Below are 13,873 nucleotides of genomic sequence, written 5' to 3' on the forward strand. Positions count from 1 at the left end.
TCAGATAAGAGACTTGTCTGTCACTATGTCTATATTCAAAGCCTTTTCAGGCTGGTACATCCTCCTAGAGTTTAGTAAAGTTTTAGAGATCCCAGGATCAATGAAGCATCAAAGTAGGGGTTTTTAGGAAGTAGCTCTCTAATTTTTTTATTTTTACAATTAAAATTTTTTAAAAAGAAATAACTGCTTAATGAAGGTGGCCTAGCTGTACCAGATCTAAAACTATATTATAAAGCAGCAGTCATCAAAACCATTTGGTACTGGCTAAGAAAGAGTAGTTGATCACTGGAATAGGTTAGGTTCAATGACTATAATAATCTAGTGTTTGACAAACTCAAAGACCCCAGCTTTTGGGATAAGAACTCACTATTTGACAAAAACTGCTAGGAAAATTGGAAACTAGTATGGAAGAAACTGGGCATTGACCCACACCTAACAACGTATACCAAGATAAGTTTGAAATGGGTTCATGATCTAGACATAAAGAATGATATTATAAACAAATTAGAAGAATATAGGATAGTTTACCTTTCAGATCTGTGGAGGAGGAAGGAATTTGTGACCAAAGAAGAACTAGATATCATTATTGATCACAAAATAGATAATTTTGATTAAAAAGTTTTTGTACAAACAAAACTAATGCAAACAAGATTAGAAGGGAAGCAATAAACTGGGAAAACATTTTTACATTCAAAAGTTCTGACAAAGGCTTCATTTCTAAAATATATAGAGAATTAACTCAAATTTATAAGAATTCAAGCCATTTTCCAATTGATAAATGGTCAAAGAATATGAACAATTTTCAGATGGAGAAATTGAAACTATTTCTAGTTATATGATTAGGTGTTCCAAATCACTATTGATCAGAGAAATGCAAATTAAGACAACTCTGAGATACCACTACACACCTGTCAGATTGGCTAAGATGACAGGAACAAATAATGATGAATGTTGAAAGGGATGTGGGAAAAATGGGACACTGTTACATTGTTGGTGGGAACTGTGTACAGATCTAACCATTCTGGAGAGCAATTTAGAACTATGCTCAAAAAGTTATCGAACTGTACATACCCTTTGACCCAGCAGTATTTCTATTGGGCTTATAACCCAAAGAGATCTTAAAGGAGAGAAAGGGACCTATATGTGCAAAAATGTTTGTGGTAGCCCTTTTTGTAGTGGCAAGAAACTGGAAACTGAGTGGATGCCCATCAATTGGAGAATGGTGAATAAATTATGGTATATGAATGTTATGGAATATTATTGTTCTATAAGAAACAACCAATAGGATGATTTCAGAGAGGCCTGGAGAGACTTACATGAACTGATACTAAGTGAAATGAGCAGAACCAGCAGATAATTATACACAGCAACAATAAGACTATACGATGATCAATTCTGATGGATGTAGCTCTCTTCAGCAATGAGATGATTCAAACCAATTCCAGTTGTTCAGTGATGGAGAGAGCCATCTACACCCAAAAAAGAGGACCGTGGAAGCTGAATGTGGACCACAACAGCATAGCATTCTCACTCTTTCTATTGTTGTTTGTTTTCTTTCCCAGGTTATGCATGTGTGTGTATATATATATGGGATTTAATACATATTTTAAAATATTGGATCACCTGCCATTTAGAAAAGGGGGTTGGGGGAAGGAGGGAATAATTTGGAGCAGAAGGCTGTGCAAGGGTCAATATTGAAAAATTATCCATGCATGTTTTATAAATAAAAAGCTTTAATTTTTAAAAATTGCTTAAAAACATAGGGTTTGTTTTTTGGTTTTTTTTTTAAACCAGAAATCCCTTTCTAGGCTTTTTGGACAAAATCAAGGATTCTTTACAACATTTCAAATCACATTTAATTAATGCAGATTCTCCATTTGTAATTTGTATTTCCTCCAATTGGAAATTACATAATAATAAGTCTGCAAGAATATTCTGTTCAGAAAATATTATTGGAATATTTTGGTAAGAAACTAGAACTTGTCCCTTTCTTAAAACTGTTATTTATTTATTTATTTATCTGTTCATTTATTTATTTTGTTATAGCTTTTTATTGACAAAGCATATACATGGGTAATTTTTCAACAGTGACCCTTGCAAAAACTTCTGTCCAATATATAATTAAAAAAAAAAAAAAAAAAAAAAAACTTCTGTCCAACTTTTCCCCTCCTTTCCTCCACTCCTTCCCCTAGATGGCAGGTAGTCCCATACATGTTAAATATGTTAAAGTATATGTTAAATACAATATATGTATACATATTTATACAGCTATCTTGCTACACAAGAAAAGTTGGATTTAGAAAGAAGGCAAAAATAACCTGGAAGGAAAACAGAAATGTGAGCAAACAATAACAGAAAGAGTGGAAATGCTATGTTATGGTCCACACTCATTTTCCAGTGTTCTTTAGCTGGATGTAGCTGGTTCTGTTCATTACTGATCAATTAGAACTGATTTGGATCCTCTTATTATTGAAGACAGCTACTTCCATCATAATTGATCCTCATATAGTATTATTGTTAAAATGTACAATGAGCTCCTGGTTCTGCTCATTTCACTCAGCATCAATTCATGTAAGTCTCCAGGCCTCTCTGTATTCATCCCGTTGATCATTTCTTATGAACAAATGAACAAGAAGAAAGGTTCAAGAGGTTAACACTTCATTTCTTTCTTACCAAATTAACATGGCTTGCAACCTCACTTACATTCCTGAGTCTTGGGTTGCTGGAATAGGTGCTATATTAATCAAAGTAAGTTACATTAACTGCTAAACCAAGAAAAATATGTTATTCTCTTCAACTACTCAAAGAGCTCTAAGGCACTTTTTTTTCCATTTCTTTATTGGAAAGAGAAATCATCCTTTAGAGAAGAATAACCCATGGTAAGTGATTTACAGCAATCTGGAGCAAGCACTAGGTAGTGAATTCTTCCCCTGCTATCAATGAACATTAAAGTTTCATCTACCTATGCAACAGATTGGTCAATTTAATGCAGAGAAAACACCTCAAACCAATGCATTTTCCTTCTATAATCAATATCAGGGTTCTTGTAAAGATTTTCTTATTGGAAAAACAACTCCTACTCATAATTAAAATCTCAGATGGCAGAAAACAGACAGATTTTGAGATCAATTGAATTTGTGTTTCAAATAACAGTTAAATGTTGCAGAGGAAGATGAAAAGTCCCAAGGTTTGCAACTAGAGGAAGAAAAATCTTATGATAAATCTATGTTGATTACACCTAGAAAGATGGTAGGTTTTATCATACTTTGTGTAAATTTCAGCTTGATTAGCATAGTAGAAAGATTTGGAGTTAGAATACCTGGATTTGGAAAGCAGGAAAGGAGGAGATGTAAATTGGGGATGAGAGGGAAAGGAGAGAGGAAGTCTCCTGTATCCACATATATACACAAGTCTACCTAATAAAAATTTTTCTCTTGTGTGATCTTGAGAAAGTTACTTAAACTCTCTAGATTCCAGTTTTCCTAACTGCAAAATAGATAACCTCTCTTGTCCCTTCCACTTCCAAAAATCACAATTCTCTAGTCCAAAGCTATTACAGAGCTCTGATTGGGAGCCCATGTTTCTGCAGATAACTTGAATAGTATTCTTCTAGCAATAAGATTTTCAGGCTATCTGTTCAATACCTGTTCAATCTTAATCATTAAGATTCCTCCACTTTTTTTTTTTTTCAGAGAAAAAATCCAAAGACTTAACAAATTGCAGGAGTTATTCAGAAACAGAAATCAAAAAGTGGTTCAATTTTCTTGATTGCATATTCTTCTGACAAGCTATAAAAGTAAAAAGATAAGAGCTGATGGGAGAAAATTGGAGAGGAGAAAAGAAAAGGGGATTAAAGAATGGATAGGTAGAATGAAGTAGGTATGTATGATAAATCTCTTTATGCCTCATTTTTCTCATCTATAGTTGTAAGGAAGAGAAAAGCACTATGTAAATGCTAGTTACTAGTGTTGTTGTTACTATTATTAGCTTTTAGTTTCATAAAACTTTATTATTAGTTATATATAAACACACATAAGTAAATACATATTATATATAAATATACCTCTAAATATACAAAAGTATCCTTCATTTTATGTAATAGAAAATTCCTTCCCTCCAAAAAAAAGCAAATTGGGCATTCTTAACCTTTTGTGTATAATGAGGCCCTTTGGCAGTTTAAGGAAGGATCCCTTCTCAGGATAATGTTTTTAAATGCATACAAGATTAATATCAATGCTAGTCAAAAATAAAGATGGCCTTCCCCCCATCCAAGATTCAGAGCCTCCTAAGAGCTATCCACAGAATTATTGGTGACCATGGATCTTAGGTTAAGAAGCCCTGTTGCTATAATAGACTTAGCTCTTCTCACCAATGCAGTGATCCACTTTCACTACACTTGGGAGGGAAAATACTACTATGGAGACTGAATATGGATCAAAGCATACTATTTTCACTTTTTTGGGGGGGGTTGTTTTTCTTTCTTGTGGTTTTTTCTTTTTGTTTTGATTTTTCTTTCCCACGTGACTAATATGGAAATATGTTTAAAATGACTGTACATGTATAACTTAATTTGGGGGGAGTAAGAGAGGAGGGGAGAAAAAAATTTGGAATTAAAAATCTCACAAAAATGAATGCTATTTTTACATGTAATTGGAAAAATAAAATACTGTTGAGAAAAAAAAAAGATATCAGTAAAATAAAAAAGAATCCCTGTTATAAATTAAAATATTATCACATACTTCAAATACTTCAAAGATCTACATGCCTATTTCTCTCATTTATGATGGCATTCTTTCACCACGTTAGTAGTCTTAATGAGTAGATATATCTGGAAAACATATCACTTGACAGTCAATCTGGTGATGAGCTTCTCCTAACTTAACTAACTGGCCTTTCAAGAACTGATTTTCAGTTCACTTGATGAAGCTTCCCAGCTTCAGAGGGTTTGCCAGAACTTACCTGCTACTGACTCAGACATAAAGAGATACCATAGCATAGAGATACCACAAAAAAGACACCACATGACATAAAGAAATACTTCTCCACATAAAGAGACAATAAAATATAAAGTTGTAAACAAAAATATTTTAAATGTACTAGAGAAGTTCCCTACCTAAAGGAACTTGGGAATAAATCTACTGAAAATGTAAATTATAAAACTGTTCTCAATTTAATGTAATTTAGATTATTTGTATATTACACTAATATCTGATAACACCTTTGTGATTAAAAAAGATGCATATACCAATTACTAAATTTAGGAAACAGGACAGGAGCAGGCAAAAAGTCTCTGGGTTAAACTGAAATGAGGCACTTAGGGATGGCCTTTATTAAAGCATTGGACTTGGGAGTCAAGAAGTACTGCATTCAAATAGAGCTTCAGATATTTACTACCTATGTGAAACTAGGCAAGTCACAAATCTCTTTATGCCTCATTTTTCTCATCTGAGGAAGAGAAAAGCACTATGTAAATGCTAGTTACTAGTGTTGTTGTTGTTACTATTATTAATAGCTTTTAATTTCATAAAACTTTATTATTAGCTATATATAAATTATATAATAATTTAGCTTATTATTTTCTTTGATTCTCTTATTATTGAAGTGATTAAGATTCACAAATTGCAGGGGTTATTCATAAACAGAAATCAGAAAGTTTTCTTGAAGGAATTTCAATTACCCAAGCAAACAGCTAACTGAATAAAATTTAAATTGTTGATTGGAAAGCATTTTTTTATTTTAAAAATCAAGGAAAAATCAATCAAGATTACTATGTGAAAGGCAAGCTTAGAGAAAATGTTTGTACATTGATAAAATTTGAGCTACATTATAAAAACAAAAGGGGAAACACAAGAAAATCAAATTTAAAGATGGTAATTTTAGTTCACTAATATGGCTAACAAGGATTCTAACCAAGCCAAAGTACTCTTAAGACATGGCTTACATTGAGAGAATCACAGAGCCAAAGTAGCAGGTGAGACTGAATATTTAGGAGGAAAGGAGAAAAGAGTTCTTTCTTTCTCTGAGAGAAGGATGAGGCTCATCAAGTAAAGTTTGGGCCTGGAAATCTTACATAAATATTTTCTAACCTTATGATTCTATGACTGGGGGATTAAGTTATTTCCCTGTTTTTCTAGACAGATGACAGCCAAACTGGAAGGAAAGAAAAACATGATACATGGGATCAATAAAATTTGAAATTGAAGTTTCAGAATGCATAAAGATTTCTTTAAAACAAAAACAGTGAAAAGCCTTGGCTTGAAACTATAATGGGTTGATGAACTGTGAAGACATTTTTCAAAGTGATGACAAGGCATAAAGTAGAAGCCAAATATACAAAACTAACTCCATGGCACAACTCTGCCAGCATTGAACTGGGGGAAGTTGACTTCCCCCAGCCAACAAGTGAAACTGATCAGGGATTCCAACGTCCACACTCCCTGGCACCATTTAACAATCACCACTGCCCAGACACACCACTAATGTGATGCAAACTGAAAGCAGCAGCAGGTTAAAAAAAAAAAAAAAAAAAAAAAAAAAAAGTGAAATGGTACATAAAGGAAAGCTGGATTATAGCTATTAATATTTTAATATTTTTCATGTATGAGAAAGGATTTTACAAGTGAGTAGAAGGTAAGAGAATAAGCACTCATGTAGCACCAATTGTGTACCAGACACTGTGCTAAAGTGGGTTTTTTTGTTTTGTTTTGTTTTTTCAAATATCTCATTTGATCCTCACAATAACCTTGGAAGGTAGATGCTATTACAATCCCCAGAAGTCTAAAATTCTGTGTGTTATTTAACCTATATTAGATTGTTTGCTGTCTTGGGGAAGGGGGAGGTAAGGGAGGGAGAGAGAAAAATTTGGAACACAAAGTTTTACAAAAAATTTTCATGTGTGTTTAGAAACATAAAATACTATTGAAAAATAAAAAATTATTCAACTGATACACATATCAAAACCAGATTGAGTGCACAAGCAGATATGAGAAACCAGTTGAATTCTATTGAGGTAGAAATTAAAGAGATTTGCAAAAAATGTAAAAAAAAAAAAAAAAAAAAAGAAGTGATGTCATTCTACTGCTAAAACTGAGTCCTCATCTTAAAAAACTCAAACAATTGTACATTTACTTGCATCAGAACTTTATAAATCCTAAAAACTGAAAAAGAGAGACAGAAATGGTGAGAAAGACAGACTAGAAGAGAGGAAGAGGGGGGAGAAACAGACACAGAGAGACAGACACAGAAACAGAAGAAGAGAGAAAGGAGAGGAAGTGGGAGAAAAAAAGGGAAAGAGAGAGGAAGATAAAAGGAAGAGAGAGAAAGGGAAAGGGAAAAGGAGAGAGAGAGAAAAAAAAGAGAAATGGGGAGAGAGAAAGGAGAAAAAAAAGACAGAGTGAATGAGACAGATATTCTAAATAAAATGTCAGGCAGAAAGATGACTCCAATGGATTTAGGATGGAAGATGCCATCTGCAACTAGAGGAGATTATGGAGACTGAATGTGAATTAAAGCATATTATTTTCACCTTTTTCTTTTTGTTTGCTTTTTCTTTTTCATTATTTTCCCTCTTTTGTTCTGATTTTTCTTTCACAACAGGACAAATATGGAAATATGTTTAAAACAATTGTATATGTATAACCTATGACTTGGGGAAAGGAAAGGGAAGGTGAAGGAGGGAAAAAAATTGGAACTCAAAATCTTATAAAAATGAATGTCAAAAACTATCTTTACATGTAATTGGAAAAATAAAATACTATTGAGAAAAATATTTTTAAAAATTGTCAGGCAGAAAGAACAATCTGACAAAAATTATCAAAATGAAAATCTTCACATCTTATCGTCACAGAACTTTTTTGCACTAAAACTCGAAGGCATCTTTCATATCCACAACCCAAATTCAAAGTTTGTAAAAAATGAGAATCAAAGAATCTAAGGAGTTGGAAGGGACTCAATGGCTACTTGAGAATTAGAAATTTAATCGCTATTTGAAGTCTTTCAAGAAGGAGAAGCCCACCACTTTCTGAGACAATACATTTCTGAACAGCTCTAATCATTAAGAAGTCTGTCCTGACTTCAAGCCTAAATCAAGGTTTTTCCCGGTTCTGAATTTTATATCCAAAGAGAACATGCCAAAACCCTCTTTCACAAGCCAGCTCTGAGCCTTCTTTTCTTCAGACTAAACATGCCTACCTCCTTCAATTAAATCTTATGATAAAGACTCAAGGCTTTTGATCATCTAGGTTAGTCTCCTCTGGATATTTTTCAAATGATCAATATGCTGTGGTAACCAGAATTAAACATATTACTCCAGATAGATGTGATAAGGGCAGAGGACAGTCAGACTGGTACCTGCAATTCCTGAGAGCTATGTTTCTCAATGCAGCCCAACATTTTATACTATGGTTCCTTTATATAGTGAGTTTTTATATTACATTTAAAACAATTTGTTTTCTTAAATGTAAGAGGGGTCATAAATATAAGGGGGGAGGTATGGCTCTAGAAAAGATCTGGAGGTTTTAATAAACTCTGGAGAGTAAGTACTAAATCAATTTCTTGTACTCAGGAGTAAGATTTTACATTTATCCCTATTGAATTTCACTTAAACTGATCCAATTCAGTGCTCTAAACTGTCCCTCCCAACTTTGTAAAATCAGAAAACTTGATAAATGTGCCATCTATTTCTTTATCCAAGTCATTAATAAAAAACATATTAAACAGCCCAGAGGTGTTAATTTAATATATCAAGCACACTCAGATTCCTGGTGTCTCTCTACTGGAGACCTCCTGCCCTGCTGACTAATAACTACTACAGCTGAGTCCATTCTGAATCCATCTAATTAGGTTTATTGTCTAGTCCACAGGACTAGTGTGGACTTTCTTCACAAGAACAATGTGACATACCTTACCAAAAACTTTGCTAAAACATCGATAAACTTTCATTCTCTTATCTACTCGTTTAGTAATTGTATTGAAAGAGAAAATCAGGCTAGTTTGGCAAGATCTATTTTTCATGAAGCCAGGATGACTCTGAGAAAATAACCATTTCCCTTCCAAGTATCTATCACCTACATAAGAACCAGGAGAAAAAAAATGCTTTCCCATCTTTTCCAACCTGAGGCAGAGAGGTTCAGATGCTTTCCCATTCCCATGCCCCTCCACCTGTTAGTCCTATCTCCAACCCAGAAATGGGTGTCCAAGGTTTCTCTTCCTCCAACTCACTTTCTGTGTCAAATAGTACGGGTCAAAGTCCTCCAGCGGCACAGCAACAAGGCCTTGTGGGATGTCCCCGTAGATGAAAGGCAGACTCTTTCCTGCTTCCAAGTCACTGTTTGGCTTGGGCTTGCTGTCCTCGTCATCATCCCGGTGGCTACCATCCTGCTTTGGTGGCTTCTTGATCTTGTCCTCCGCAATTCGCTTCTCGATGTTAGCCAGGGACTCAGGGGTGAAAGGCTTGAAACTATCAGGGCCTGGTGGTGCAAGCAGCCGAGCTGCCATCTTCTCATCCTGCAGCAGCTTTGTTTGTTAGTTATATTGCATTCAGGACAGGTCAACTCTGAAAAGAAACAGGAAGACAGACAGCATGAATAAATCACTGAATTGAAAGAAGGCCATCTTATTCTCAACTTACATTCCTTTGCAACCTGGAAGTGGTATCTTAAGTCCCAGCAACATCAGTTACTTTTCTCTTCCATTAATGTGTGGCAATTATTGGGAATAGTATTTGATCAAAACTTTTAATTATTAAAAGCCCCATCATCTGAAAAATCTGCATAAATTTTTAACCTTCCCTTCATAGGAGAGAAGATGTTTGAATTTTTTATTTGGGTTGATATTATAAAATACATGTTTTAGGCATTTCTGAGCTTTCTTATGCCAACTTATGATAGAGCAAAACCACAATGGGGAAAGTCAAGATGTGGAAGGGATAACAATACCACCTTTGGGCTTTATTTCTGAAACTCTACACTTATTAGTTGTGAAATGTTAAGTCAATCTCCTACCCTTAACATGGTCCTGAGGCATCCATATGATGAAAATATGTTATTATTTTCTGTTTTCTTAACAAATGACAAACCAAAAAGAGTAAGAGGAAACTTGCTCATTTGGAATGTAACTACGATGAATTTATCTACAATGGGTATATATGAATCTAGGAATTCCTGCACATAGGGCTCTTGTCAAGCATCCCTAAGCAAGAAGACCTGTCTCATACACATAAAAAAAGATGGAAGGAATGAATGATAATCTCAGCATACACGATGGTTCTGAACCTTTTCTTCTAATCTATGGAATTTGAGCCATCCTTTAAAACTTTGAGACAAATGTAATATCAATGTCCAGAACTGTGATACTTATGTAACTATCCTTTAAAGATGATTAAGAAAAAAAAATCAAGATAAATAATACCAACCGTTAATATTCAATTCACAAAAGATCAAAAGCTATGAACAATTTTCAAAATAATTGAAAATTATAAGTGAAATAGTCCAAATCATTAATAATAAAGAAAACAGCAAATTAAAACAACTCAGCTTTCATCTCACAACAAGCAAATTTATCAGAGCTGACGAAAAGCAGAAACAATCAATGCCGAGGGGGAGGCTGACGCCTACTGTGGGTGTAGTTATGAACAAGTTCAACCATTTTGAAATATACTTTGGAATCATTCAGGAAATATCACTACAAACTGTCCATTCTGTTTGACCCAACAATCCCACTGTTTGGCATATAATCAACAAAGTAAAAGATGAAAACAAAGATATAGACAAAAACCATGGCACTCTTTGTAGCAGCAAAGAACTAGGGAATTGATTGAGGAAAGTAATGGAACATTATTATGTAGTAAAACTGAAGCTCATGAGGGATTTAGAAAATTATGTGAATTCTCTAAGGAACAGAGTGAAAAAAAATCAGAAGCAAGAGAACAATATATACAATAACTACAATAATATAAAGGTAAAGATAACTAACAAGAAGTTAAATTCCAAATAATCAAAAAGCAATGAAGGAATAGAGAACAGACAATAAAATTTATCTCCTCCCTCATGAAAGAGAGGTAAAGGATGACAAGGACAAAATATTGTATAGGTATATTATGTAAATATTGTACATACATTATCTCATTACTGTATGAGATTTGCTTAACTACTTTGGAGATGTTGCAAGAGATGACTCAGTCTGAAAGGGCAGAATAAAATTCTTATGATTTAGAGGGAAAAGCCATCAATAAAACTTTCTGTTTTTGAGATAGGTGGTGCTGCAGTAGGCCACTTTAGGCCTGGAGTGAAGAAGGCCTGAGTTCAAATCAGTTTCAGAACTTACTAGCTGTATGACCCTGTGTAAGTCACTTATCTGTTTCCTTCAGTTTGTTCATTTGTAAAATGAAAACAATAACAGCTCAATCTCTTAGAGTTGTTGTGGTCAAATGAGGTACTGGTTTAAAAACAACAAAAAGGAAAAACACAGCACAGTGCTTGGCCTATTATATGTGCTATATAAATGCTTATTCCCTTCTTTTCACTCCCTTCCTATATTCCCTTTTAAATCACAGTATAATCAAAGAACTAGCTAGAGATGAGTAGTACTTGATGAAATCTTAACTACTCACTAAAAAAAATAAGAAAATTCTAGTTGAAGGATTTAAATTCCCTTCAAAATCAGTTTTGTATCACAGTATGCACTATATCCACCAACTATTTAGCATAGGTTGAAGTCTAGCAGAACAAGGTCCATATGGATTTTGTTTACAAAGCTAGCACTGGAAAGCTAATAGCAATAATCTATATCAGATTTACTTACTGTCTTGGGGAGGAAGGAGGTAAGGGATGGGAGGGAGAAAAAATTTGGAACTCTAAATCACACAAAAATGAATGCTGAAAACTATCTTTACATATAACTAGAAAAATAAAATACTATTGGGGAGCAAAGAAAACTAATAACAAGCTCCTTTCTTCAGTGGACCAAATGATGCATGAATTTAATCAAAATCAAATAGAAAGGAACAAATGAACTTTATGAAGTATAAATAAGAGAGGGGGAGGAAGTGAAAGAAAAAAAAGCCAATACTTCAACAGAAATTGCCAATAAAATGTGTGCATAAAAGGAGAAAAAAAACAAATAATCACAGGTGTCAAGGAACTAGAGTCACTTGAATTACTAGTATTTCTTTTTTGAGAGGTAGCTGGTCTTTGGTGGATAGAGAACTGGCCTTTAGAAGTCAGGAAAATCTGGCTTCAAGATATACCTCTGAAACAGTAGCTATGTGACCCTGGATGAGTCATAAAACATCTAAGAGAGCTAAAGATTTATAAATTGTCAAAAAAATGCTAACTTGCATCGGTAGAGGAAAGTTCCTTCTGCCAATGAAGTCACAGACCCAATCACTAATTACTGTAATCAACTAACTTTCCGATGGGAATTACATAGAAAGGGCAAAAGTTTCTAGCTCATAAAGTATGTTTATTCTAAACAGTAAAGGCACATATGATCCAGAAAGTGGAGAATGATTAGTTTTTCAGAACTTCTGTAAGCAAGACCCCCTTCCTTTCTTGGAATTCCATTTCCCCAAAAGTCATTCTATATCATTATGCAGAAAATACAAAGAAGACTTTATGATCAGTCATTCCTTAAATTCATCCAAAACTGACACACAGTTGATTCATTCAATCTTGAATTATCATTCTTTCCAAGATCTAGTTTCAAAAAAGGCAATGAACCCCTCAGGACATAGGACATAAAAAATTGTAAGGGTTAAAAAGCCTCTAGAAGCAAGGAATGCAGTTCAAGGTGTGTGGGAGGACCTGAGGGATGAAAGGTTCTGAGTCCCAGGCGAGTCCTAGGTGGAGGTGGGGCACAGCCCCAAGAGGCGGTGTCTGATTCCAGGTACCACACCTCCCTCCTTAGTGCTCTCAAAACCTAGCACGCCTCCCTCCTTCTCCTCGGGCCAATCCCATTATGCCAGGTTCCTAGAGGACCTCCCCCTTCCCCCATATCATCAGGGGGGTATAAATATGTGTTATCTAAGAATAAAGTTCTCTTTCGCTTCACCCCTACCTCCTGGTGATCTGTCTCTATGGGATCCGGGTTGGTGCCCGAAGATGGGTAAGTGTGGCCTAGCCGTGCAGTCGACGGATGGGCATTAAGAATAGCTCTAAAGGGGAGCTACCAGATTAGAGTAGTCCATAGGGGTATAACAAAAAATGTTTAAGAAATAAAAGTATAAGAAAGAGCTATTTCATATTTTAGTTTTTTGTCTTGGGAAAAATGTCAACTTGCCCATATTATGTAATATTACATTATTATGTAAGTGTGTGAGTCCATTAAGCCAATCAATCAAGTTATCCCACCACACTTAACTGCTAAACTCTGCTAAACAAACTGCTAAGCCCTGATAACTTTATCAAGTTAGAACACATCTCAATTGAATCAATTGGTCCATTAGTCCAATCCCTTCATTTTACAAGTGAGGAACTGAGGCACACAGGAGGGAAAATGATGTCTCCAAGATCACACAGATAGAAATTAGCAGTAATCTTTTGGAGCAATTTCAATGAAAGCTTCAAAAAGAACTTTAAAAAACCATGGGAGAAAGAGACAAGAAATTGATAAGTGAAAATCTTCATCTAAAAAGCAAAGTAAAAATGAATACATAATAGAATATTAATTTCTTAACATCCTTAAAAAGCCCACTCTCCATTCAAATATATGATTGAGCCTATCCAATAATCCTAAATTACTTAGAAAAATGGGTAAACGTCTGAGATCAAAATGGTGTAAAAGAAAGAACCAAACTTGGAATGACAGGACCTGAAATCCAATCCTACATCTACCATGTTCTGTCTCTGACATCTTGGGCAAACCATTTGATTTCCCT

General features: G+C 34.5%; 1 protein-coding gene across 5 annotated transcripts in view; it reads right to left on the reverse strand.

Moving 5' to 3' along the window:
- SCN8A (sodium voltage-gated channel alpha subunit 8) overlaps nt 1-13,873 on the reverse strand; it is a 214,281-nt gene that overhangs the window by 140,969 nt on the left and 59,439 nt on the right. For 4 of the 5 annotated variants that reach the window (XM_074270347.1, XM_074270345.1, XM_074270346.1 and 1 more), the window contains exon 2: nt 9,220-9,553. In XM_074270347.1, coding sequence (XP_074126448.1) covers nt 9,220-9,495 — 276 coding nt within the window. In that variant the 5' untranslated portion in view covers nt 9,496-9,553. Of the gene's footprint in view, nt 1-9,219; nt 9,554-13,873 lie in introns of those variants that run through there. The other variant, XM_074270349.1, reaches the window with a different exon arrangement.

Source organism: Sminthopsis crassicaudata, chromosome 5 (genome assembly GCF_048593235.1).
Source record: "Sminthopsis crassicaudata isolate SCR6 chromosome 5, ASM4859323v1, whole genome shotgun sequence".
Taxonomy (NCBI): Eukaryota; Metazoa; Chordata; class Mammalia; order Dasyuromorphia; family Dasyuridae; genus Sminthopsis; species Sminthopsis crassicaudata.